The sequence below is a fragment of the Panthera tigris genome, chromosome E2, assembly GCF_018350195.1.
Source record: "Panthera tigris isolate Pti1 chromosome E2, P.tigris_Pti1_mat1.1, whole genome shotgun sequence".
In the NCBI taxonomy this organism is placed as follows: Eukaryota; Metazoa; Chordata; class Mammalia; order Carnivora; family Felidae; genus Panthera; species Panthera tigris.
Genome location: NC_056674.1, coordinates 24813208 through 24838420, shown reverse-complemented (window position 1 = coordinate 24838420; position 25213 = coordinate 24813208). Strand labels below are relative to the sequence as shown.

Below are 25213 nucleotides of genomic sequence, written 5' to 3'. Positions count from 1 at the left end.
TTTGTCTGCCTTTGTTCTGGAAGGAAATGAGAGCCTTAACCGGCCAAAAGGAGGGAATCCTGGCAGGCATCCCTGGATCCTAGCCAGGGCTATAAATATGGAATCTAGGGATAGGGATGAACTTGCCATGAACTTGTTAGGGTCCTCAAAAAGATTCTGCATTAGGGGGAAGGTAGGTTGATTGGCAGTGGCTGCCTGTCTAGAGGATCCTGAGGCCCTAGCTGCAGTTGGAGGGACACAGTGCTGTAATTGATTAGTCATGCCTGCCCTCTGCCCTGGGTGTGCTTTGTAGGAGGAGGAAAAACATTGGATACTCAGTGACATGGGAATGCATGTCAGTGCATTTGGGGCATCCCATGCCCTGCTGGGTATGAAGACCAAGTGGGACAACAGTGACTCGTGGCCTTATCAGCTGGCCACCTGACCACCTGGATACTGTTCCAGCAACTGGCTTCCTGCAGTTTCCTGTGTCCTTCAGTTGAGATGAGGCCTGAGCCAGGCTTGGATGCCACCTTCCCACCCTACCTTGTCATCACCAACCTGTATTCACTCCCGAGGGCCACGGTGCAGGGGGGGATTCTGCTGCCTTTTGCCTAAGTCTGGCTGTGGACAGGCTTGCACAGAATCAGTGCATTTAGGAATAGGCACTGCTTTCAGAGGACCTGTTGCAGCTCAGGGAGGGGCTGGGCTTTCAACTGCTATGGAAAAGCCTCACTTTGTTTTTTCATTATGGTAAAAAAACATGTAACATAACATTTACCAAGTTAACCATTTTTAAATGTGCAGTTCAGTAGTATTAAGTATATTTGGGTTGTTGTGACACAAATCTCCAGAACATTTTCATCTTGAAAATCTGAAACTCTACAACCGTCAAACAATTCTTACTACCCCCACCCCAGATCCTGGCAACCACCATTGTACTTTTTGTCTCTGAACGTGACTACTGTGGGTACCTCATATAAGTGGAATTATATGAGTGGAATCAGAGTTTTTGTGCCTGGCTTATTTCACTTAGCATAATGTCCTTGAGGTTTATCCAGGTAGTAGAATGCAACAGGATTTCCTTCCTCTTTAAGGCTGAATAATTTTCCACTGTATGGATATTACACATTTTGTTTATCCATTCACCCATTGATGGACACCTGGGTGGCTTCCACCTTTGGCTGTTGTGAATAATGCTGCTATGAGCATGGGTTTGGAACTTAAGAAGTGGGATTGCTGGGTCATTTGGTAGGTTTTTTTTTCTAAATTTTTGAGGAACCACCTTCCTGTTGTCCACAGCAGCTGGACCATTTGGGTCTCACTTTGGGACCTTTCCCCGCTTTGTGGAAACTCAGCACTTCTGCAAGGTATCAATGTCTCTGTTTGACAGAAGAAGGAACTGGCACTGGCCTTGTCCAAAGTTGTCCAGCAACATGGTCCAGAGCTAAGACCAGAAAGGAGGCTGCCTGCCTCCTCCTGAGACTTAGTCCATGCCAGACCCTCACCCCCTCACCCCCACCCCAACACACATACACCCTGGCAGTGAGTTGTGAAGAACAATCAGAGCAGGGGCAACTCTAAGAGGGAGGGTCCGAACCCCTGGGGGTCATAGCTCCCAGGGTCAAGGTCCTTCCTTCTGAATATTGTCAGGGTTCAGAGGGCCTTCCTGACCTCCAGCTGGGCCCCCAAATCCAAATGTCACAAGGTATGGGTAAGAATGGATGAAGTGGGCTCTATGGCATTGCCGGGGTGCAGCAGGGTCTGTGAGGAAGTGGAGCTGCATCTCAGCTCTGCAGACCTGCCCAGCTCAGCCAGAACTGTTTGTTCAAGAGAAATAAGAAATCCAGTCTCTATGAGCATTTACCTGATTTTAATAAAATATGTCTGACCTGGGGCTTCCAGTGTGATATTTGACTTGCTTCACCCTTTCTTCATTTAACTGAAAGGGAAACTGAGGCCTAGAGAGGGTGGGAAGAACCCAGGTCTCCTGCCTCCAGGCCACAGTCCCCCTGGGGCAGAAGCAGGTTTCCAAGGACTTCAGAGGCAGCTGGTGCTCACTGTCCAACACAGGTTACATCAGTCTTCTTCAGACACTCATCCACTGGAATTCTGAGAGCAAATGGTACCATTTCACTGAATCCAGCCTCTCCCAGGTGTCCTGTCTGTGCAGAGGTAATCAGGGTATCCAGAGAGGCTGGGGTTGAGGTCTGCTTGTTTCAAACATAGTCTACCTTACTATTATAACAACCTGAAGGACCCTTTTTATGGATGAGAAAACAGACCAACAGGCCGTGATCATTGAGTGGCAGCAGCAGGCATTTGACCCCAGGTCTGTGGTGACTCAAAAGTCCTTGGTTTTAAGGCCTTATTTTATCTCTGCTCCAGGATCTCCATCCATGTGCAGGAAACAGACACCCCTGGGGAGCTGCTTGTGACACGAGGGGGCAGCCTCAGACACATACCCCCTGAGGAGGCTCTAGCAGCTGCCTATCCAGGTGAGCAGGACCCACCTGGGCCCACCCCCCAGACCCCTGTGACCAAGATCCCAAAAGGAGCTGGAAAGATTTCCCCACTGCGGAAGCAGAGCAGCGATGAGGGAGCAAAGGCAAAGGAGAAGCAGGGGCCTGGGGCTGAGTCCACCGTGGGACAAAGAGGGGCCAGGAGGAACATGGGAGACCATGCTGGATCCCTGGGCCGGCAGCAGGACAAAGACCCAGGGACAGGACACCCTGAGCCTGGAAAGGACTGCACATCCAGAGGCATGGGCAGAGCTGAAGCAGGAAGAAAGACCCCCCTGGGAGCCGAGGCTGGCAGCGTGGTTCTGGGTGAGTCCATTGCTGTGTGCCTGGTAAGTGGGTTTGGGGGACCTACACCCAGGGGGCCTTTCTGCTTTCAGGGCAAGAGAATGTGGGTCTGGGGGAGTTCAAGACCTAGAACAGCCTGCCAGTAACTGCTGGAGCTAAAGAGCAAGGGCTGGAGATGCAGCAGGCTGGATTTGGAGTGACTGTAGCAGTAAGGGAGCCCTGGGGCTCAACGGGGTGGATTTCTCCAAGCCACCAGCCCACCTGAGCTCTTCACCATTGGTGTCATTCTGGATTGAGCCAGAGAAGGATCCTGTTAAAAAGAACTTCTATTAATTAATGGACCCATTATCGGCCACCATGCCCAATGAGTAAGTTCTCATCCTGGGGTATGGAAGGGTGTAGTGAGGATCCCAGTAGTGGTGGGAAACATCCTTGTGTTCATGTGACTGAAATGCCCTCAACTGTTCCAGCATTAGGGTCCTGCCCTCCTTGGTGTAAACCCTCATCTCATGAAGGCCAGCAGAAAGGCCACCCTTTGCTGGTTTCCTGCCCTGGAATTTCTGGAAGTCCCTGAGGAAGGGCTGCAGGTCATCTGGGGCCCCTTGCCACTTCTGGACTCCGCAGTTGTCCTGTCATAGTGACATCTCTAGTTGCTTCCTCTCCACCTGTACGACTTGGTCCAAATGTGGACAAGGGCTTCCTTTAATTCTTTTTTTTTTTAATTTTTTTAACGTTTTTTATTTATTTTTGAGACAGAGAGAGACAGAGCATGAATGGGGGAGGGGCAGAGAGAGAGGGAGACACAGAATCGGAAGCAGGCTCCAGGCTCTGAGCCGTCAGCCCAGAGCCCGACGCGGGGCTCAAACTCACAGACTGTGAGATCGTGACCTGAGCCAAAGTCGGACGCTTAACCGACTGAGCCACCCAGGCATCCCTTCCTTTAATTCTTGAAACACAGCTGAAAGCAAATAGAGTCTCCAGAATCTTTTCTGAGGCTTGGAATGGTGATAAAGCCAACGTGAACTCAGGGCTCTCTGTGTGCCAAGACACGTGCATTTGTGCAGGCATTTACTCCCACAGGCCTGTTGAGTGGGGATAAATGGAAATACAAGAGAGGTCAAGGAACATGCTCAGGGCCAGAGTCAGTGTTGACAGAGCCAGGATCTAACCCTGACTGGCTCTGGAACCATGTGTACAAACCTCATGGCTCTGCAGCCACTCTGAACACTTAGTGTGCGGCAAAGAAACTGCAGACCTAATTCTAGATTTGGAATCCCTGTGACACACACTCAGAATCCCAGCTTTTCTAGGGTCCCAGAAAAATAGCAGCTGTAGCAACAATAGCCCATATATATTACCTTTGTGGCCCAGGGCCCACGGTTTGCTTTGCAGATGCAAAAAAAGAATAAGCAATATTCTCTCAAGGCAAATTCAAACTTCTATTCTGGGGAGCAAAGAGTAATTTTACTAAGACAAACTAAGCTGTGTTTGCACTGCACCGGGTGTATGGTTTCAGAGGTATGAGAGCTGTGGGTGGAACACTCTGAGTGAACTATGACAAATCCAGACAAAATTTCAACCCAGGCCGCTGACTTCCCACCACAGTCCTTAATGCACAAACCAGCTTCAGTCATTGTGTTTGCTGTTTTGCTTCATTCCTGTGCTTTATTTCATGCAACACTTCTAGATTCCTATTACCTCTGAAGGACAAGATTTTTCAAAAACACTCAGACATTTTTATCTTTCCAAGTGCTGGTGTCCTGTTTCCTCCTCCATTCCCCAGATACCACCAAACCCCTCCGAGCACACCTGCTACCGGCTACATCACAGGCTACTTGCCCTATCAGGAGATCAGAGGGTGCAAGAAGAGGAAGGGTGGGTGTTTGTCTCCAGCTGGCTCCCTGTCACACTAGCGTCACTGATGTCCGCAGCCCTGCCTGGACCTTCAAACATAGTCCTGTCATTAAATTCTCTCAATTACCCCGTTCAAGTGCACCTTCTGTTTCCTGCTGACTATACTGATCCACCGTGGATCCCCTTTTAACTTCAATGAACAGACTGGGTATAACTTCTCCATATTTCAAAGAGCACTGTTGTAGGTGATGGGAGACCTGGGTTTGAATCCCATCTGTCACTGACTTGCTGTGTGACCTTGGGCTAGTACCTCACATCTCTGAGACTCAGCTTGTTCCTCTGCTGAGTGGGTGACTCCAATGAGGTGTTCCTTGAGAAGAGTGAAGGGCTTGTCACTTAAACCAACCACTTAGGAGGCTCACAAGGTGTTGTTTCCCAAACAGATGACAGTCCAGCCCCACCAGCCCCTTTTGAACACCGCGTGGTGAATGTCAAGGAGACCGCGACCTCAGCAGTTTACACAGTGTGCCAGCATGACGTCTTGGGAGGGTAGGTGGGCTTCCACCTTGATGAGAGAGCGGGAGCAAGAGGCTTGGGGGCAGAGACACTTGGAGACCTTATATGGCATGCTGTTGTATGCTTCTCAGGAAGGGGTTGACCAGGAGCCAAAGCCAGGAGTGGTATATATGCCACACAGTGTACTAGGAAATGGATAGTCCACAGAGAGTAGGTGAAGAGAATACCTCTAGAGTGCAGAAGAGCCCACATGGTGTGAGATGAAGTATAGGGTGCAGGAGACCCACACAGTATGGGCATGGGAACCATATACTAGTGGTGGTAGGGCAATCTGAGTGGTGTGGAATGAGGGAGGTAGTCCCCAGGGTATAGATAGATACTTTATGAGAGGATGAAGAAGGTCTTCTCTAAGTTTCAGGATAACCAATGTGGTGTTGGGGTGATGACTATAGTACCTCTGGGGTGCAGGATAATCCCATGGTGTTTATGGACAGAGGGCAGGACCAGAAACTCCAGGGTACAGGATGGTCCACCATGTATGGAGTGAGCCTGTTGGGGTCTCAGTCTGCTGTGTCGTGTTTCTGCAGGGGCCGGTTTGGCCAGGTCCACAGGTGCATAGAGAAGTCCACAGGCCTCTCACTGGCAGCTAAGATCATCAAAGTGAAGAGTGCCAAGGACCGGGTGAGGCATCTGCCCTGGACCAGCTGGTGCCTTGGGCCAAGTTCAGGGCTCCTATACTTCCTTATTGGCCCCTTGGCCCTACACTTCCCCAGCCCCCTGCATGCTGATCAGGAACACTGCCACCTTCCCTGTCTCTTTTCCATGAGTCCCACACTCTGCCCAGCACATCACCTCATACCTTGGACAACAGGGTCCCTCTGGATTTCCAGGCTTCCTTCTTGGGCCTCTCAGGTTTCCTATCTGCGGAATGGTGGGTCTGTTGTAAGAACCTGGTTTGGGTGCTGAGTCGGAAACCTGATGTGAGAGTAGGAAATGAGGAAACAGGGTGGGCATGCACCTTGGAAGGGCATGTGTCTTGGGAGGCACAGCTGGCTCATCTTCTTGACCCATTTCTTGGAAACTCCTCTCCCATCCAACTCCACAAGGAGGATGTGAAGAATGAGGTCTACATCATGAACCAGCTCAGCCACGTGAACCTGATCCAGCTCTATGATGCCTTTGAAAGCAAGAACAGCTTTACCCTCGTCATGGAATAGTGAGTGTCTCAGGAGGTGGAGCAGTGGCTTGTCTGTGGGCCCAGACTCAGGGCTGGGGCTTGGAGCCGTGGTTCTAGGCAAAGCTCTCCCTTTCCCCTCCCCTCTCTGGGACATCTAAGGAATATCATCACCTCCAATATGCAGCATGGAGGACAAAGTCATTTGTCATAAACCAGCAGTAAACCTGACTGACCTGTAGATGTATGTTGGTTTAGCATACACAATTTGTAATAATTTTGATTTAAGCATTAACAATTGGAAATTGGGAAATTTCACATTAAAACCCAGATATCTTGCTTTTCTTACAAATGTGAACAATCTAGTAATTTTGGACCTGCGTTTCAGCTGAAACTGGTGTGCTGGAGCTCCTACTTGCTGACTCTGTAGACAGGATCGCCAGTCTCCCATTTGACACAGTCCCCACCACTCCCAACCACCCCTGAAGCTGAGACCAGGGCCTCAGAGGCCATTTATTTTTGTGCTTGTGTTGCTATTTTCCTTATGGTAGGGTTTGTAATATCATGTCATGTCATGTCTCTACCAAGAGTGAAAAAGCAACATTGTAGCCAAACAAGTTTATAATCTTGGCACAGAGTCACCAGAGTGAGCCTGGATCATCAACATTGAAGACAATCCCCAGTATTCCCTTTGGCCCATCAGTTTCTTTTTACCACCTGCACTCTGAGCTGGCAATGGGCCAGAACAAAGATCTCCATAAAAACCCCAGATGGCAGTGGCCCTCCTTAATCCCTCCTTAATCGTAACCCTCAGGCTTACGTGGGTTGGCCTCTTTTGAACCTTGGTGATATGAGTGGACAAGTCCTCTGGGAGCCTTGCTCAGGCCAGTGCCTACCTCTCTCTTTGCCCTGGCAGTGTGGATGGAGGTGAACTCTTTGACCGGATCACAGAGGAAAAGTACCAGCTGACTGAACTGGATGTGATCTTGTTCACCAAGCAGATCTGCGAGGGTGTGCATTACCTCCATCAGCACTATATCCTGCACTTGGACCTCAAGGTCAGGCTCCACCTGGGCATGTGGTGGGTGGGCCTCCAGGGTTCCTGAGCTTCTGCTGCTTTCTTACCTTAAAGAACTCTATCAACAGACCATCCTGGCTTCCATTTCTGGCTCTCTGCCATTTCCTAGCTCTGGAGTAAATGAGTCATGCTGCCTCTCTGAACCTCAGTTCTTCCACTATAAAATGTGGATAATTGTAACTCTTTAAGTGTTTTTTGAAGATTAAATGATACAGTGACCTTCTTTTCTTTAAAAATATCTTTAAAGAGAGGGAAACCAAGAAACAAACCATTAGCGATAGAGAAGAAAATGATGGTTACCAGATGGGTTAGGTGAAGGATGGGTTAGATGGGGGATAGGGATTAAGGAGGGCACTTGTGATGAGTACCAGGTGTTGTATGGAAGTGCTGAATCACTAAATTGTACACCTGAAATCTTATACTGTATGTTACCTAACTGGAATTTAAATAAAAACTTAAAAACATTTAAGATTAGTTTTAAAAAAATTAAAATAGGAACATATGCTGTGGTAACAAATATAGACAATATAGAAATGTATAAAATACACAGTAAAAGTTCTTCCCCTGCTAAGAGGTCTTCTCTATTAGCAGTTTGGCATGATACACAAATATATACAAAAGTGATCATGCTATATACATGCTGTTTTTAAACTTACCTTTTTTTCAGTTAACAGTACATTATAGACATCTTTTCTCATTCTCTTTAAGGGCCATGTGATATTCCAGTGAGTGAATGTGTTACACTCTCTTTTGTCTACTAGGATCGTCCTAGGAGTGTCATGCCTGGCTGGTAGTAAGCACTTGATACATGGCAGCCATTTCTGTGGTTTCCTACTCTGCTGGGCAAGCAGGAGGGTGTTTCTCAACAACTCCTTTCAGGAATTTCAGTGGCTCCCCACAGAAGGTGGGAAATAGGTTGGCCAGAACTTTGTGGGTGCACATTGCTTCTTCTGACCATCTTTTCTGATTGACACCTGTAAAGTTGGACTTCTTAGAAAAATGGTAGCGATAGTAGGGAATTGACCTGTGGCTTCCCAGATCCCTACAGCTAATTCCAAGCCTTCTGGATTAGCTGCTCTGTGAGGTTGGCAGTTGGGGGAAGCACAGGCTTCAGCTCTGTGGTTCTGGGTCAAAGACCTGCCGTTGGGGCAACCCTGTGTCTCTGCAGCAGGAGTTGATTATTGCAAAGGCCCATTTCCCAGCCAAGAGTAGGGCTTGTGTTGGTTCAGTCCCTTCGTGGCCAAAAGATCTTGCCTAAGTTCCTTGATCATATTGATTGATCTTGCATAAGCTCATCAGTTGCAAAATGGGGAATAAGAGTATCTTCCTCTTAGGGGTGTTGCATGGATTAAAGCATGAAGAAAAAGCCCCAGAGCTGCTGTCCCATACAATAGCCATAAGCCAACATGTGGCTATTAAATACTTGGAATGTGGCTAGTGTGACTGAGGAACTGAATTTTAAATTTTATTATTTTTAATTTATTTAAATTTAAAAACTGTCAGTTTAGTTATTGGTAAACTTTTAAGTATATTTGGGATGACTTCACTATGCGAATTTCCTTTTCACCTATAAATTTTATGAAATTTCAATACAATTAATTCATGAAATCTAAATATATCTAAAATATTTCCGATGAAAATTTAGTATCTGAATTGAAATGTGCTGTAAATATAAAATACACATTAGATTTCTAAGTCTTAATATGAAAAAAGAATGAAAAATATCTCATTAATATTTTTCATATTGATAACCTATCAAAATGATGAAATATTGGACATACTGCATTAAATAAAATATATTATTGAAGTTGAGTTTTAGAAAATATTTTAAGATGAATGAAAATGAGAACACAACATACTAGAACTAGAACATACTAGGATGCATCTAAATCAGGAGGAAATTTGTACCTGCAAATATGGATATCACCTCAAATCAATAATTTAACATCCTACCTTAAGAAACTAGAAAAAGAAGGCAAGTTACACTCAAAGCAAGCAGAAGAAAGGAAATACTAAAGATTAGAGCAGAAATGAATGAAACAGAGAATAGATAAACAACAGAGAAGGGATGGGGGGGTGGGCTAAATGGGTAAGGGGCATTAAGGAATCTACTCCTGAAATCATTGTTGCACTATATGCTAACTAATTTGGATGTAAATTAAAAAAAGAAAAAACAACAAAGGAGAAAATCAGGGGCACCTGGGTGGCTCAATCAGTTAAGCATCCAACACTTGATTTTGGCTCAGGTCCTGATCTCAAGTTAGTGAGATAGAGCCCAGCATTGGGCTCCATGCTGACAGGGTGGAGCCTGCTTGGGATTCTCTCTTTCCTTCTCTTTCTGCTTCTCCCCTGCTTACATGCTCGCTCTCTCTCTCTCTCTCTAAATAAGTAAATAAACAAAAACCAATAGAGAAAATCAATGAAACCAAGAGCTGACTCTTTGAAAAGATCAATAAATTGTTAAATCTTTAGCTATATTGGCCAAGACAAAAGGAGAAAATAAATTACTAAAATCAGGATTGAAAGAGGGACATCACTAGTAGCTGTAGTGATGAAAACTAGAAAGAAAGAAGGATTATAAAGCAATAATGTCAAAAATTGTATGCCAGCAAGTTAGATAAAATGGAACAAATCCGAAGACACAAACTACTGAAAACTGAAAAAAATAGAAAATCTGAATCAACCTGTAACAAGTAAAGAGATGGAATTAATATAAAAAATCACCCACAAAGAAGAGCCTAGGCCCAATTTAATTCTACCAATTTAAAGAAGATCTAATTTATGTGTTTTTCTAAATGTTCATTTGAGAGAGAGACAGAGAGAGAGAGAGAGAGTATAAGCAGGGGAAGGGCAGAGAGGGAGGGAGAAACAGAATCTGAAGCAGGCTCTAGGCTATCAGCACAGAGCCTGACACGGGGCTTGAACTCATAGACTGTGAGATCATGACCTGAGCTGAAGTAGGACACTTAACAGACTGAGCCACCCAGGTATCCCTAAAGAAGATCTAATTTAAAGAAGAATTAATACCAGTTCTTCACAAACTCTTCCAAAAAATAGAAGATAAGGGAACACTTCCTAACTCATTTTATGAGGCCAGTCTCATCTTGAAACCAAACTGGACAAAGATATCACACACACAAAAAAACTATAGACCAATATCCCTTATGAATATATATGCAAAAATCATCAGTAATATATTAGCAAACTGAATACAACAACATATAAAAAGGATTGTACACATGACAAAGTGGGATTTATCCTAAGAATGCAAGGTTGGCTTAACATATGAAAGTAATCAATGTAATATGCCACACCAATAGAATATAGGACAAAACCACATGATCATTTCAATAGATGTAGAAAAAGACTTAACAAAAACCAGACAACTTTTCATGATGAAAACACTGAATGAACTAGGTATAGAAGGGAACTTTCTCAGCTTGATAAAGGCCATCTATGGAAAACCCACAGCTAATATTATACTTAATGGTAAAAGGTTGAATGCTTTCCCCTTAAGATCAGGTACAAGACAAGGATGTCTGTTCTTGCCGCTGCTATTAAACATTGTACTTGAGGTTCTTACCAGGACAATTAGGCAAGAAAAGAGGTAGAAAGCATCCCGATTGGAAAGGCAGAAACAAAACTGTCTCTATTCACAGATGACATGATCTTGTGTATAGAAAATCCTAAGAAGGGTAGAGGGAAACTATTAGAACAAATACGCAGGTTCAGCAAAGTTAAAGGATATAAGACAAATGTATAAATATCAATTGTATTTCTATATACTAGCAATCAATAATCTGTAAATAAAATTAAGAAAAAGATTCCATTTACAATACAGTAGTCCTCCCCTTATCCCTGGTTTCATATCCCATGGTTTCAGTCACCTATGGTTGACCACAGTTCAGAAGCAGATGATCCTCCTTCTGACATACAGTTAGAAGGTCAATAGCTGCCTAACACTGCATCATAATGCCTATGTCATTCACCTCACTTCTTGTCATCACATAGGCATTTTATCGTCTCACTTCATTCCAAGAAGAAGGCTGAGTATAGTGCAATAAGATAGTTTGAGGGGGGGCACATTCACATAATTTTTATTAGCAGTACATTTTTATTTATTTTTTATTTTTTTAATTAAAAATTTTTAAATGTTTATTTATTTTTGACAGAGAGAGAGAGACAGAGCATGAGCGGGGGAGGGGCAGAGAGAGAGGGAGACCCAGAATCTGAAGCAGGCTCCAGGCTCTGAGCTCCAGCACAGAGTCCAACGTGGGGCTCGAACTCACAGACTGCGAGATCATGACCTGAGCCGAAGTCAGACGCTCAACTGACTGAGCCACCCAGGTGCCCCAGTAGTATTTTTATAATTGTTCTGTTTTATTATTAGTTGTTTTATCTTACTGTGCCTAATTTATAAGTTAAATTGTATCATAGATATGTATATATAGGAAGGAACATAGCATATATAAGGTTTGGTACTATCTGTGGTCTCAGGCATCCATGGGGGGGTCTTAGAATGTATCCTCCGTGAATAAGAGGGACTACTGTAATATATAATCAAATAAAATAGTTAGGACTAAATTTAACAGGTGAAGTGCAAGATTTATTTTCTTAAAACCACAGAACATTATTAAAAGAATTTAAAGAAGACCTAATAAATGAAAGACATCCCATGGTCATGGGTTGAAAGACAATATTGTGAAGATGACAATACTCTCCAAATTGATCTATAGATTGAACACAATCTCTGTCAAAATTGCAGCTGGCTTCTTTGCAGAAATCAATGAACTGATCCTAAAACTGAGATGGAAATTCAAGGAATGCAGAATAGCAAAAACAATCTTGAAAAAGAAAAGCAAGCTGGAGGATACACATTTCCCAATTTCAAAATTTACAGCTAAGCCACAGAAATCAAAACAATGAGTTATGTGTATAAAGATGAATAGATAACCCAATGGCATACAACTGAGAGTTCAAAACCAAACCTTTATATATTTGGTCAATTGATTTTTTGATAACTGTGTCATGACAATTCAACGGGGAAAGAATAATCTTTTCAACAGATGGTGCTACGATCCCATGCTTGGTATCCATATGCAAAAGAATACACTCATATTGTAAACAAAAACTAACTCAAAATAGATTGCAGACTTAAATGTAAGACCTAAACTTATAAAATTCTTAGAAGAACACCTAGGAGTAAATCTTTGTGACCTCAGATTATTAGGTGATGATTTCTTAGATATGACTCAAAAGAAAAAGCTAGAAAAGAAAGATAAATTAGACTTTATCAAAATTAAAAACCTTTATGCTCCAAATGATATCATGAAAGTGAAATGACAGCCCATACAATGAGAGAAATATTTCCAAACAATAGATTTGATAAGGGACTTATATCTATAATATATAAAGAACTCTTACACACCAATAATTAAAAGACAAATTAAAATGGGCACAGGATTTGAACAGACATTTATCCAATAAAGATATGCAAATGGGCAATAAGCACATGAAAAGTTCTCAACATCATCAGTCACTAGAGAAACACAAATCAAAATTGCAGTGAGATACTATGTTATATTCATTAGACCAGCTAAAATAAAAAAAAAAGTGACAGACAATAAGAAGTGTTGGCTATGATGTGGAGAAATTAGAACTCTCATACATTGCTGGTAGGATTGTAAAATTGTGCATCCACTTTAGAAAACGGTTCGGCAGTTTTTAAAATGTTAAATGTAGCATCACCATATGACCTAGTCATTTTAACTCTAGGTATGTATTCAAGAGAACTGAAAACATAAGTTGACACCAAAACTTGTACACAAATGTTCTTAGCAGCATTATGCATTATAGTTCCAAAGTGAAAGCAGCTTGAATATTCACTATCAGATGAATAGATACACAAATATGGTACATCCATACAATGGAATATTATTCAGCTATGAAAAAGAATGAGGTACTGATACATACTACAACATGGATGAACCTTGAGGACATTATGCTGAGTGAAAGAAGACAGATGTAAAAGGCCAGCATTTGTATGGTCATTTATATGAAATGTCCAGAATAGGCAAAACCACAGAAACAGAAAACAAGTTCTTAGTTCTTGCCAAGATTTAGGGGTGAGGGAGATGGAGAGTGACTGCAGATGGGTATGAGGTTGTTTTTTTTTTTTTAATGTGATAAAAATGTTCTAAAGTTGGATAGTAAGGATTATTACATAACTCTGTGAATGTACTAAAACCCAGGGAATTTTACACTTTAAAAATGGTGAATTTTATGATATCATCATTATTATTTATATTTATTATTTATACTCCAATAATGCTGCTATAAATATTAAGTTCACTTATTTAATTTTAATTTTTTAATGTGGCTGCTGGAAAAATTTTAAATTATATATGTAGCTCACATTATATTTCTATTGGACAGTGTTTTTCCAGACCTCATGAGGAAGACATGGAGACTTTAAATCTCCTGCTCCTATCTGAGGCATTCATTGCCTAATTCCATTGCACCAATAAAACCTTCTGTTGAGAGAAATAGTACCTGACATTTGCTTTGGAATCTGTACAGTGTTTTCATGCATATTATGTGATTCAATCCTCATACCTTCCCAGGAGGAAAGCAGGAAGTGGTTATTATTCCCATTTTACTGATGGAGACACTGAGGTTTCAGGAATGGGAACAGACTCACCTAAGGCCACAGACCCAGATAAAAGACCCCTTGGCCTCAGGCACTGGGCCTTGGGTCTTCAGGGCATTTCTACCGTACACCCCATGTGTGTACACCACCCTACCCCATCCAAATTTGTTTTGCATAAGCAGAAAGCATCATTCCAGGCCTCAGAGCTGATCTGAAGGACTTAAGAGGAGAAGCATCCCAAGACCACCATCTCTACCCTGTGGGTCACAGCTGTCACCATAACATGGCAGACTGACTGACATTGAGCAGCTCTGATCTCCTTGACTGGAATTCTGAAGCTTTGGTTCCCACCCCTGAGATTCTGATGTAATTGGTTGGGGTTGGGGCCTGGACACTGGGACTTTTGAGGGATCCTCTGATAATTATAATGTGCAGCTAGGCTTTGAAACCATGACCCTGATCCAACAGTCTCAACACAAGCAGCTTGTGGGTCAAGTCTGCATCACAGAAGTGTTCTGTTTGACACCTGCACTTGGGTATATGTTTAAATTTGAGTTGTCAGTATTTAAAATCATGGATTTTTCACATAAAAATATGTATTCTGGCTTCTCTTGAGGACTGGGGAAGTTTGGCAACTGGGCCTGCGTTCCTTCATTGTGACTGGTGGCTGGAGCTGCTTTTCACAGGGCAGGAGGCCACCAGTTCTCCACAGTCCACACAGTTCTTTAGTGTCTCACACCAGCCCACTTTGTTTTCATGATCTATATATCCCTGTAGGGCTGCCCTAGGCCATTTATTGTCTTGGAGGCTGGGAAACTGAGGTCTGTTGACATAAGCATGGGAGTTGACACCTTCTTAGCTGTTGGCTGAGCTAAGCAGACATCTGTTTCTTTTCCAGCCGGAGAACATACTGTGTGTCAATCAGACAGGACATCAAATTAAGATCATTGACTTTGGGCTGGCCAGAAGGTAAGGGGGTTGTGGTTTGGCACTTTGACAGAACTCCTTGGGAACTGCTTGTGGCTCTCTTGGATATGGTTACAGTTCAGATAATTTTTGAGTTTTGGGACTGACACAGAAAACTTTTTCACTGAGAGGCTGGTGGCCTTCAGTTGTACAGATAGGCCTTGTTACTACCCCAGGGGTGGCTTCATGCAGACTTTGCATGACTCTGCTTCTCCTTAAAAGGCTGTGGGATTAATTGTACTTCAAACCCCAGTGTGAGCAGAGAGGGTGGGACGGTTCAAGAAGTGCCACTGGGTGGGTGTCCTCAGATCAGTTCTATTCATCCCCCAGGCCTGGGGCCAAGATGTGCTGAGCTATGTGAGGGATCTAGCACCTTCCCTGTCAGGAAGTGAGTGGTTTAAATAGGAAGGTGCATATGTAACAGTGTAGGGTGATGTTGGGGTATGTGGTTTGGGGCCACTCAAGACTGATTAAATCTTGGTAAAGTGATGATAACATGAAATACTTGCTGACACGGGCAGTTAGGAAGGTTAAATGAAATAATACATAGAGAGTGCAGACCCATCCTATGAAGGTGGTTAGGTTCTCAAGTTTGAGTACATAAACATCATATATAATTTAAAAAATATCTTAAAGTCCCTTAAAGTCCCTGGTGAAGGACAGTATGTCCATAGTTTTACAAACCTGTCCAGACCAATGTATGATGAATGCCGTGCCTCTGCAGGGTTCTGGTCCCTGGCACGCACACCCAGTGGTGCAATGGTAGTAACAGACCCTTCATATTGGGGAGGGAATGTCCCCCAAACCTTCAAGCATCCATAGTCTACAAACATGGCAACAGTTGTATGCCCATCCTCCAAGACTCCTCCAGAATTCTATTTCCACCAAGAATGACATTTCTCTGGGAATCACATATTTTCTAGGTAGGTCTTCACACCACAGCTGAATTTTCTTTAAATTTAAACTCTTTAAAATTTCTCTCACCCTGATGGTCATTTTCCACAAAGAAGTTGTTTTTGCCATTTTATAGGCCTAATGGTATCTTCCGCTCCATCCACAAGGGGAAGAAAGCAAAACCTTGTCCCAGTGGAGACAGCCACTTGCCTGAGCTCAGCCTCTGATGTCCAGACCTGCCTCCCACAAATAGCATTCAAAACCATAGTGGCAATCTCCCTGGGTCAAGTGGTAAATTTACCTCTTTTCAGGGGTCAAAGATGCATTTTCAGTGCCCCCATGATGGATGGGAGGCCACAGGTAATGTCATGAGAGTAACAGTAGAGGGAAGTTCATATCGTCCTACTGTACCAAATGTACAGTACTGCTTTTCATGAACAGTGCCAAATCCCCCAACCCAAATGCTTCAAAATCACATTCAATTCATAATGTAAATAATTGTTTAATATTTTTGCAAATAATGTCTTATAAAGTTGGGATGCATCCTATACACTTGTGTGTCTTATACACTAGAGCAATGTCTCTGAATCTATTTTTTATTATCACTGCCTGGCTTCCAAAGGGACTTTTTAGACATTTCTCTCCTAATCGCCAGGCCCCTCCTCATGAAATTTAATGCTACAATTGTCCTTTGTATCTTTTTATGTTCTGTGGCCCTTTGGAAATCCAGAAACCATTGTAATAGCTAAGACTTTTTGCCCTTCCAAGAACCGGTGTTCACCCCCTTGGGGCAATATTGTCTTCATCAGGAATGTATACCCTCCCAGATGTGTATGTAGTACCCTCACAAATGCCAGATGTCCAATTGCCAAATGAGTATTTACAGTGACAAACTGTGAATTCAGAGCAAAAATTAACCAGCTGAGGCTCCTGGGTTCTGGGAAGGCTTCTCTGAGCAGCTAAAAAGGAGCGATGGACAAGGTGTTGTTATCTGTGGGCAGTAGGATACTGGTAAATGTTTAACAATCAGTTGTAGGGGTGGGCGGGATGGGAATGGGGTTTGATTTGTAACCTTTGCTAATTTTGGCTGACTTCAAACTACTAACATGACATCACTGAATACAGAGTTGGGAGGAGATGTACACAATTGACTCTCATGAACCCATGAGAAGTGGCTCCAGCACAACACTGGAGCGTGTTGGGGGTGAGGGTGAGGGTGGTTGGGGGGGATGGGAGGGTGAGGGGCTGGGGTGGTGTCAGTATAGGATGTACACTGCACATGTGCAGGCTTTCTCGGGGAAGGTAGGAGCTGGGGTGGGGATGGGGGAGGGAGATATAGTGAAGATGAGGGCATTAATAGGGAGTCCTGAATGTCATGGCTAAGAAGCTGGAACATTATACTATAGGCCACTGAGTGTTGCCTGCTGGAGAGGTGAAAAAGGCTGTAGGTCAACTTACCAAACATCAGTTAGTCAAAATCTGAGTCATCCATCCCAAACTGTCTGATAAATTCATTAACATGGTCAAAGGCATTGATGACAATAATTTTTGCTGATGAACCAGAGGCAGAGGGCAAGTTCAAGAAAATAAACATGCAGAGCCACATTTAAGAGAAGGCCACCCACATAAAACTGCTGGGCACTGGGGAAGTGCAGGTGTCTGGAACACGTGGTACTCAGGAAACCGCACTCAGCAGAGCTGTGCTGACAGAGTCACAGGCTCTGGCTGTGAGGCAAAAGGAAAACATCGAAAACATCCTCAACAGTCCAGCAAACTGGCCATTGGGTGAAAGGATCATTTGGCAAATTGGGTTTTGCCAAATTGGCCTGCTTCCTCGGAAGCAGGAACAATCTGTGGGGGAATGTGCAGGTGGAGCATATTTTATATGTCACAGGAATTAAATGTTTATAAAGAGGGAGGAAAAGCCAATTTTTTTCCTGTAATACAAACCATCGAAAGTAAAGTTGCATTTCTGGGTGGAGCTATTAGAAGGTACTGAGATTGTCAGTGGGGTTATGGTCATGTAGGGGGCACATACGGATGTTCAGAGGCTGTGACATCCAGCAAGAGGGACCAACATTGCCCCAGGTTGGGCAGTGAGAGCCATTGGTGGGTCTAAGTAGGGTCATGTCAAGGGTCAAGGATAGGGACAGGATGGGAAGTTTACTCTTGGTCTCCAGAATGTTGCTCCAATGCTCAGACTGGAATCCAAGCCTATTTCATCAGATCTTTTGGCAGGGAAAGAAGATGCCCACCCCAAACCTTGTGACGCTGCAACTTCATAGGTGACCCTATGGTCACAGAGGGCCTTATGCTAGGAATTTGGCGAGGGGGTCTTGGTGGATATTTTGACATTTAGGCTTAGTTACTGCCACAGTACTGCTGTTTAACAAATGATTCAAAACTGCAGAGGCTTAAAACAATCATTTATTCTCATCCACACTGGTGTGAATCACCAGTGGTGGTGGGGGGGTGGTGCATGATATTCTGGACCTAACTCACAGCAGCTCATGACAAGGAACCTGTAAACAGTTGTCAAAACACACCATTAATTAAAAAGTCCTCTGTTTCTGAATTTGACCACTTTTGGTACCATACCTAAGTGGAACTATATAGTATTTGGTTTTTTTGCAAATGACTTCTTTCACTTAGCATAATGTCCTGGAGGTTCACCCATGTTGTAGCATGTGTCAGAATAGCCTTGCATTTTAAGAATGAATAATATTCCACTATATTATTACCTACCACATTATTATTATGTATTTTTATCTACCACATTTTACTTATGCAGTCATCCATTGATAGACACTTACTTGGGTTACTTCCTCCATTTGGCTATTGTGAATAATGCTGCTATGAACACAGGTATATAAATATCTCCTCATGATTCTGCTTTCAATTTTTTTGGATATATACCCAGAAGCGAGATTGCTGGATCATATGGTAGTTCTACTTTTAATTTTTTGAGGAACTGCCATACTGTTCTCCACAGCAACTGCACTATTTTACATTCCCACCAGCAAGGGTTCTAACTTCCCCACACCCTAGCCAACTCTTGCTATTTTCTGATCTTTTGTTTGGTTGTTTTGTAGTAGCAATGATGTGCAGTGGTATCTCATTGTGGTTTTGATTTGCATTTTCCTGATGATTTGTGATATTGAACATATTTGCTTTTTCTAATTCTTACTGTCATCTCTCCAACAATAATGGTCACACTACCAGACGGACCTCCACAGAGAGCTGCTATCCAATTTGTTTGTGTTTGCTCATGTGGTTGCATGCCAAATAAGATACACTGATCTTCTCTCCTTTTGACATTGTAACTGCTAGGAGGAAGAGGACTATGGTTTTCTGATTCTCCCTAGTGACTTAGGAAAGTCTAAAGTTGGGGCCTGGGGGTATGATGATTATCCAGAAAACCACACGTGGTGGGATGTGAGGTCCAGACAACATGGCAGACAGGAAGGGTTGGGAATGTCTAGCTCTGACCAGGAATTAGTCCCAGGAATTCTCTCAGGCCTCACTCCCATGGTCCTCTGCATCCTGTTGTCCCCAGGTACAAGCCTCGGGAGAAGCTTAAGGTGAACTTTGGCACTCCAGAGTTCCTGGCCCCAGAAGTCGTCAACTACGAATTTGTGTCCTTCCCTACAGACATGTGGAGTGTGGGGGTCATTACCTACATGCTGTGAGTGCCCAGGAGCCTGGCTCCTAGTGAGAATAGGGGCCATCTGTTTTAGTTTGGGATCCTTAGAAGCAGAGAAAATTTGAGTGTGGAGTCATTTATTTGAGAGCTGTTCCCAGGAAATGCCAACAGAGGAGTAAGGGAGTGAGATGGGAGAAGACACCAGTAAAGCATGTGTTATTGAGCACTTACCACTGTAGGCAACTGGAGTTGAATACTATCGGGGAAGTCTGGGATCCATCGTGGAACAGCCCCTCACAGTTATTCTGAGGGGGGAGGGTGTAAGGGTGTTTATACACCAACTCTTACCAGTTATTGCTTGTGAGCTGGTCCTGAGAGCATTGGTTCCTTGAAACTTCTGGGTGGATAAAGCAGCTTCCACCAGAGAAGAAGCTCTCCAGCAAGGAAATGCATGTGCTATAGTACAAGTGGGGCTGGAGTGCACCAGAGCGGTAAGGAGAGGAGATGGACAGGGCAGAACACTGATGTATCATCTAACTTGTCCCTCCTGTCCTGTGCTTCCTGTTTTCTATGGACTGAGGAAGCAGAGTTAGCATGGACTGAGAGGAGATATGTACACAGACTAAGCATCCTTGTCTCTCTGTGAATTCCCTTGGTTATTTCCTCAGAGGTCCAATCAAGTCATGCTTTGCTCCCAGATTTGTCATTATGGCATAATTGCTACCTTGTGTCCCCACACTTTGTATGTGTGTACCTCACCAGGTGGGGGAAGTCTGAGGCCCGAGGCCAGCCAGTTAGAGTGTCCTATCTCTCTACCCTCACTCTAGAGGGACCTAATGAAGCCAGTTTTCCTTTGGCCCCTGAGGCCTAGAGTAATATTTAAATGAACCAGGCTGTATCAGAGACATATTAGGATATTTTTAAATTAAGTTAACATCTATTTCATAAATGGACATATTGGATTGGGTCTCAATTTATTCTTAGGCTTCAGGCTAAGGGGAAAATAGGTAAGCATGACTGAGGATTTATTCAAATACTCTTCATGCCTCTAAATTTTTAGTCCTGCCACTTCCTCCCCTAACAGAACACACTGGACTATCTCCTGTTGAGAAGTAATAGGGGTACTTTTCTTTTGAATTCTGGTTAGAGCTGCTTGTACCTTGTAAGACCTCTATCCCGTCATTGCATGTTGGCAGATATGGCTTCTACATACTGACAGTCCTTTTTCTCCTCTGTAGACTCAGTGGTTTATCCCCATTTCTAGGGGAAACAGATGCAGAGACCATGAATTTCATTGTGAACTGTAGCTGGGAGTTTGACGCTGACACCTTTGAAGGGCTGTCAGAAGAGGCCAAGGACTTTGTTTCCCGCCTGCTGGTCAAAGAGAAGAGGTACCGTTAATTGCTTGTCATTCAGAAACCATTCTGATGGTGACCATCCATCTGGGTGCTGTGAAGATCAGGCTGGTGCTATGCTTTCTCTGGACCAGTTCTGTCCAAGATTTCTTAGTCTGCTATGGCTTTGGAACAAAAAAGGTAACAGGGAAAGAGATGAAGGAAATAAAAAAATAAACAACAGGAGCATAAAATCTAGATAGAGTTTTAAAAAGGACCACATATATAAATTAGTCCTTGGTAAGTTATCAAGTAATCACTTTAATAGATTAATGTTGAAAAAAGGTTGAGATATGCAGATGTTATTCCCCAGAATAAGAGCCAGAAAACCTCATTTGTTGATAATGAAGACCTACTTAGTTTTCAGCAGGCATATCAAAGTCATGGGTTGAACCATGGAGTTTTCTGATACTCAGAGACTCAGACATAAAGAAATAATGGCAAATGACCCAGGGTGAGGCCCAAGAGTCTGAGCTCTGAGACAGCCCATAGTTCCCTGGCCTTTACTATTTTGTTCTTCTGATTGTGAAAAGTTATGAGAGGTAAAATATTTCTAATTCAAATGAACAAAAAGGACATCATTCTCTGGAAGGAGAGACAAGCTTTTTTCAAGACTTATGTTCTTTTTCTTCTTAAGAGCAATTCCAGGCCCACCTGGCCTTCCTACTTCCTGCCTCAATTTCCCAGCTCTTTCTGGAGGAGGTGATTAATCACTGTGATACATTCCCTCTGTAGAAGGCAGGGAACATTTTTGTTGATGACTTTCTTTTACTTTTAAGGAAGGGAATTTTAGACATGAGGAGTTCCTTTTTAGTTTGTGGCATGAATCTGCTTGAATGATTAATCGATTCACTGATTAACACTTCCTACCCAGCTGAACCAATTTCTGGAAAATCAGAAAAGGCAACCCTAACTAAAAGTTTCAACCTCTGTTTGATTTCACAGCTGCAGAATGAGTGCCACGCAGTGCCTGAAACATGAGTGGTTGAATAATTTGCCTGCCAAAGCTTCAAAATCCAAAGTTTGTCTCAAATCCCAATTATTACTGCAGAAATACATGGCTCAGAGGAAATGGAAGGTATCTGTTTTGTTTGTTTTTTTAAGGTAGCATTTGTCTTTTTAATGTGTCTTTTGAAAGAAATGTTGCTAAGTTTTAACTTACATTTTCATTCTAAATAGATTATTTGGGAGGGAAAAAAAGTCTCTTATATCAAAACCTGTGATCTTGATTAAAGAATGCCACAGACCAAAACCAACTGGTATAAAGGTGGCATTTAGTTCATACTTATATGGACAATTGAAAGGACAGAATAAAGTTTGAGCATATGTTCTCAGTAACAGTAGTAGGGAAGTGCTTGGAACTTACTGCCTGAAGCTTGAGATCTGACTCCTCCACATTTCAGAAAGAGGGGCTGGGAAAGCCCTATTAGGTTTTAAAAGCTTCATAATTTTGTTTACAACAGAACCCTTTGGTATCATGGATATAAAAAGAAAAATTGCCTTCCAGGAAAAGTGGCTTTCCAACATTTTGTTATCAACTCAGATCCTCACTAAAAAACAAAAATAAAAGCCTTTACCTAGAGAGCCAGTATATAAAAATATGTATACATACACACACATATGAAACAAAAACATCCAGCCTTTGCTAAACAGAGTGAAATACACTCTGATATTTTCTGTTCTATGGTATTTGGTTTCATTAAAAAAAAGTGCTGTTCATAACCCACCAATTTGACTTCATGACCCACTGGTGGGTTTTTATTTTAATATATGAAATTTATTGTCAAATTGGTTTCCATACAATACCCAGTGCTCATCCCAGAAGATGCCCTCTTCAATGCCCATCACCTCCCCTCCCCTCCCTCCCACCCCCTATCAACCCTCAGTTTGTTCTCAGTTTTTAAGTGTCTCTTATGCTTTGGCTCTCTCCCACTCTAACCTCTTTTTTTTTTTTTTTCCTTCCCCTCCCCCATGGGTTTCTGTTAAGTTTCTCAGGATCCACATAAGAGTGAAAACATATGGTATCTGTCTTTCTCTGTATGGCTTATTTCACTTAGCATCACACTCTCCAGTTCACTGGTGAATTTTGAATCACAATTTGAAAAATCCCATTCCAGTGGGCTCCATTTTTCACAAGAAGAGGGTATATTTTCTCACTTCATAACTTGCTCCCAAATGCTCCAGAGTCATGGGGCTGTTCTACTGGAATTTTGCCACCAACTTGTTTTCCCCATTAGATTCTCAGTTTTGAACAAACCCAAGTGGCTAAACTTGTTTAAGTCCTTTTATTTCTTCTTAAAACAATTGGTCTAAAAATATACTTTTTATCCTTTTCTTCCCCTCTTTAACACCAAGAAACATTTCTACGTGGTGACTGCTGCCAACAGGCTAAGGAAATTTCCAACTTGTCCCTAATTCTCAACTCGGCTGCTCCCATGGGCCCAGAAGTTATGGACTGGTGGTGAAGTGAGACTCAAGATTTTTAATAATCCAGTCTTGTAATGATATTGATTTCATCTTTTTTGTAAAGAAAGGTTATGGCTGTTGCCTTCCTTGTGGGTGAAAAGTGGCTGTAAGAAAAGTGACCCGACCTTTTTTTTTCTGCCTTGTAAGATCATACTAAGTTGAAATGCTGTGTTTACTTCTCAAGTACACCTACTTTTGGTGATAAGTGTAGGCATGCTTTAGGTAGGTAGGAAAGCTTCTACTTTGTATATGTCAAATTTAAAGTCTAAGCTTACTCTGATTAGAGAACTCAGTAGACTGTTACACAGGGGTATGTTATGCAGCATTATCTCCTCCAGTACAAAGAATTCCTAGAATTTTGATTTGCTCAAGTGTGAGCTGACATTTTATTGTACTACCCTGTTCTTGTGGAAAGCAATGTAGATTTAGGGGTAGTGATCCTCAAATTTGTTTTAACTTGTGCTCTGTTTTGGGAATCAAACCATGCATCCTTTAATATTCTTTGAAACTTCAAAATATACCATATCACCTGTCATGGCTAAATCAGAACAATGATCATTTTGAATGTGCTTTTTAAATCCATACACATCTCCACCCTCTCCTAAGTGGTCCTATTCTGGCACTGGTAGTCTCACTTCTGAACTCCCTTCCTCAGTTATGGATTTATGGTCTAGGAAGTCTGGACACTGATATGCAATATGTAAAAGAGATATAAGAGTGTAAAATGATTTTCAGTCTTCTGAGAGAAACACAGAATGATACATCATGAGACAATAAACTGCTGTTCTACTGCTTTATGGATATACCACTTTTAATGTTGTCATTTAACTAACTTATAAAATGATTAACAAGAAGTACTTTATTATTTGAAAGTAAAGAATGCTTTTAATTTCCTCACTTATAACCTGATTTTTGTGCTATTCCCATGAACTTCTCAAGTCAGCAGTTTTTGTTCTGTTTTTTTTTTTTTTAAGTTTATGTATTTATTTTGAGAGAGAGAGAGAGAGAGTGAGAGAGAGAGAGAGTGCCTTGGAGGGGCAGAAAGAGAGCGAGAGAATCCCAAGCAGGCTCCATGCCACCAGCACAGAGCCCTACGCAGGGCTTGAACTCACGAACTGTGAGATCATGATTTGAGCCAAACCAAGAGTCAGATGTGCAAATGACTGAGCCACCCAAGTGCCCCTCGGGTCAGCAGTTTTAATAGGAGTAGTTACTTTTATTTATTTATTTTTATTTTTTAATTTTTGAAAGAGAGATAGCACAAGCACAGGAGAGGGGCAGAGGGAGGGGTGGAAGGAATCTCAGGCAGGCTCCATGTTCAGTGTGGAGCCTGATGCGGGGCTCAATCCCGTGACCCTATGATCATGACCTGAGCCGAAATCAAGAGTTGTAGGCTCAACTGAGCCACTCAAGAGCCCCAGGAGTACTTACTTTTTTAATTAGCCATGCAACAGTTTCACATGCTTTCAGGATTTTTGTCCAAATGAAGAACCCCCCTTTACCAGTTTTTGGCAGAGGAAACGGGTGTGGGGAGGGAGGCAGAAAGAGGTGAGGTGAAACCTGCTGCTGCAGTTCTCAAATTGTAACTTTCCTTGGAAGGCTAACTCTTGTCAGGAACTAAGATTTTCAGTACCAGCATATCTAGGCCTGCCAAGCTGGCCTAGTGAATGAACATCAGAAGAGATGGCTGCTGGAAACCTCCCTTTTGTAGGAGAATACAGTGATTTGGTAAAATACCTTATTTTAAATCAAGAGTTATTCTGTGGAAAGGTTTTATGAGGGCAGCCTCCAGA

General features: G+C 42.8%; 1 protein-coding gene across 1 annotated transcript in view; it reads left to right on the top strand.

The window, feature by feature from the left end:
- MYLK3 (myosin light chain kinase 3) overlaps positions 1-24184 on the top strand; it is a 33818-nt gene extending 9634 nt beyond the window's left edge. Inside the window, exons 4-13 of the mRNA XM_007096711.3 lie at positions 2368-2807; positions 5084-5189; positions 5744-5837; positions 6263-6372; positions 7247-7388; positions 14956-15026; positions 19474-19602; positions 20799-20951; positions 21900-22032; positions 23310-24184. Coding sequence (XP_007096773.3) covers positions 2368-2807; positions 5084-5189; positions 5744-5837; positions 6263-6372; positions 7247-7388; positions 14956-15026; positions 19474-19602; positions 20799-20951; positions 21900-22032; positions 23310-23369 — 1438 coding nt within the window. The 3' untranslated portion in view covers positions 23370-24184. The remainder of the gene's footprint in view (positions 1-2367; positions 2808-5083; positions 5190-5743; positions 5838-6262; positions 6373-7246; positions 7389-14955; positions 15027-19473; positions 19603-20798; positions 20952-21899; positions 22033-23309) is intronic.
- Positions 24185-25213: the final 1029 nt, after the last annotated feature.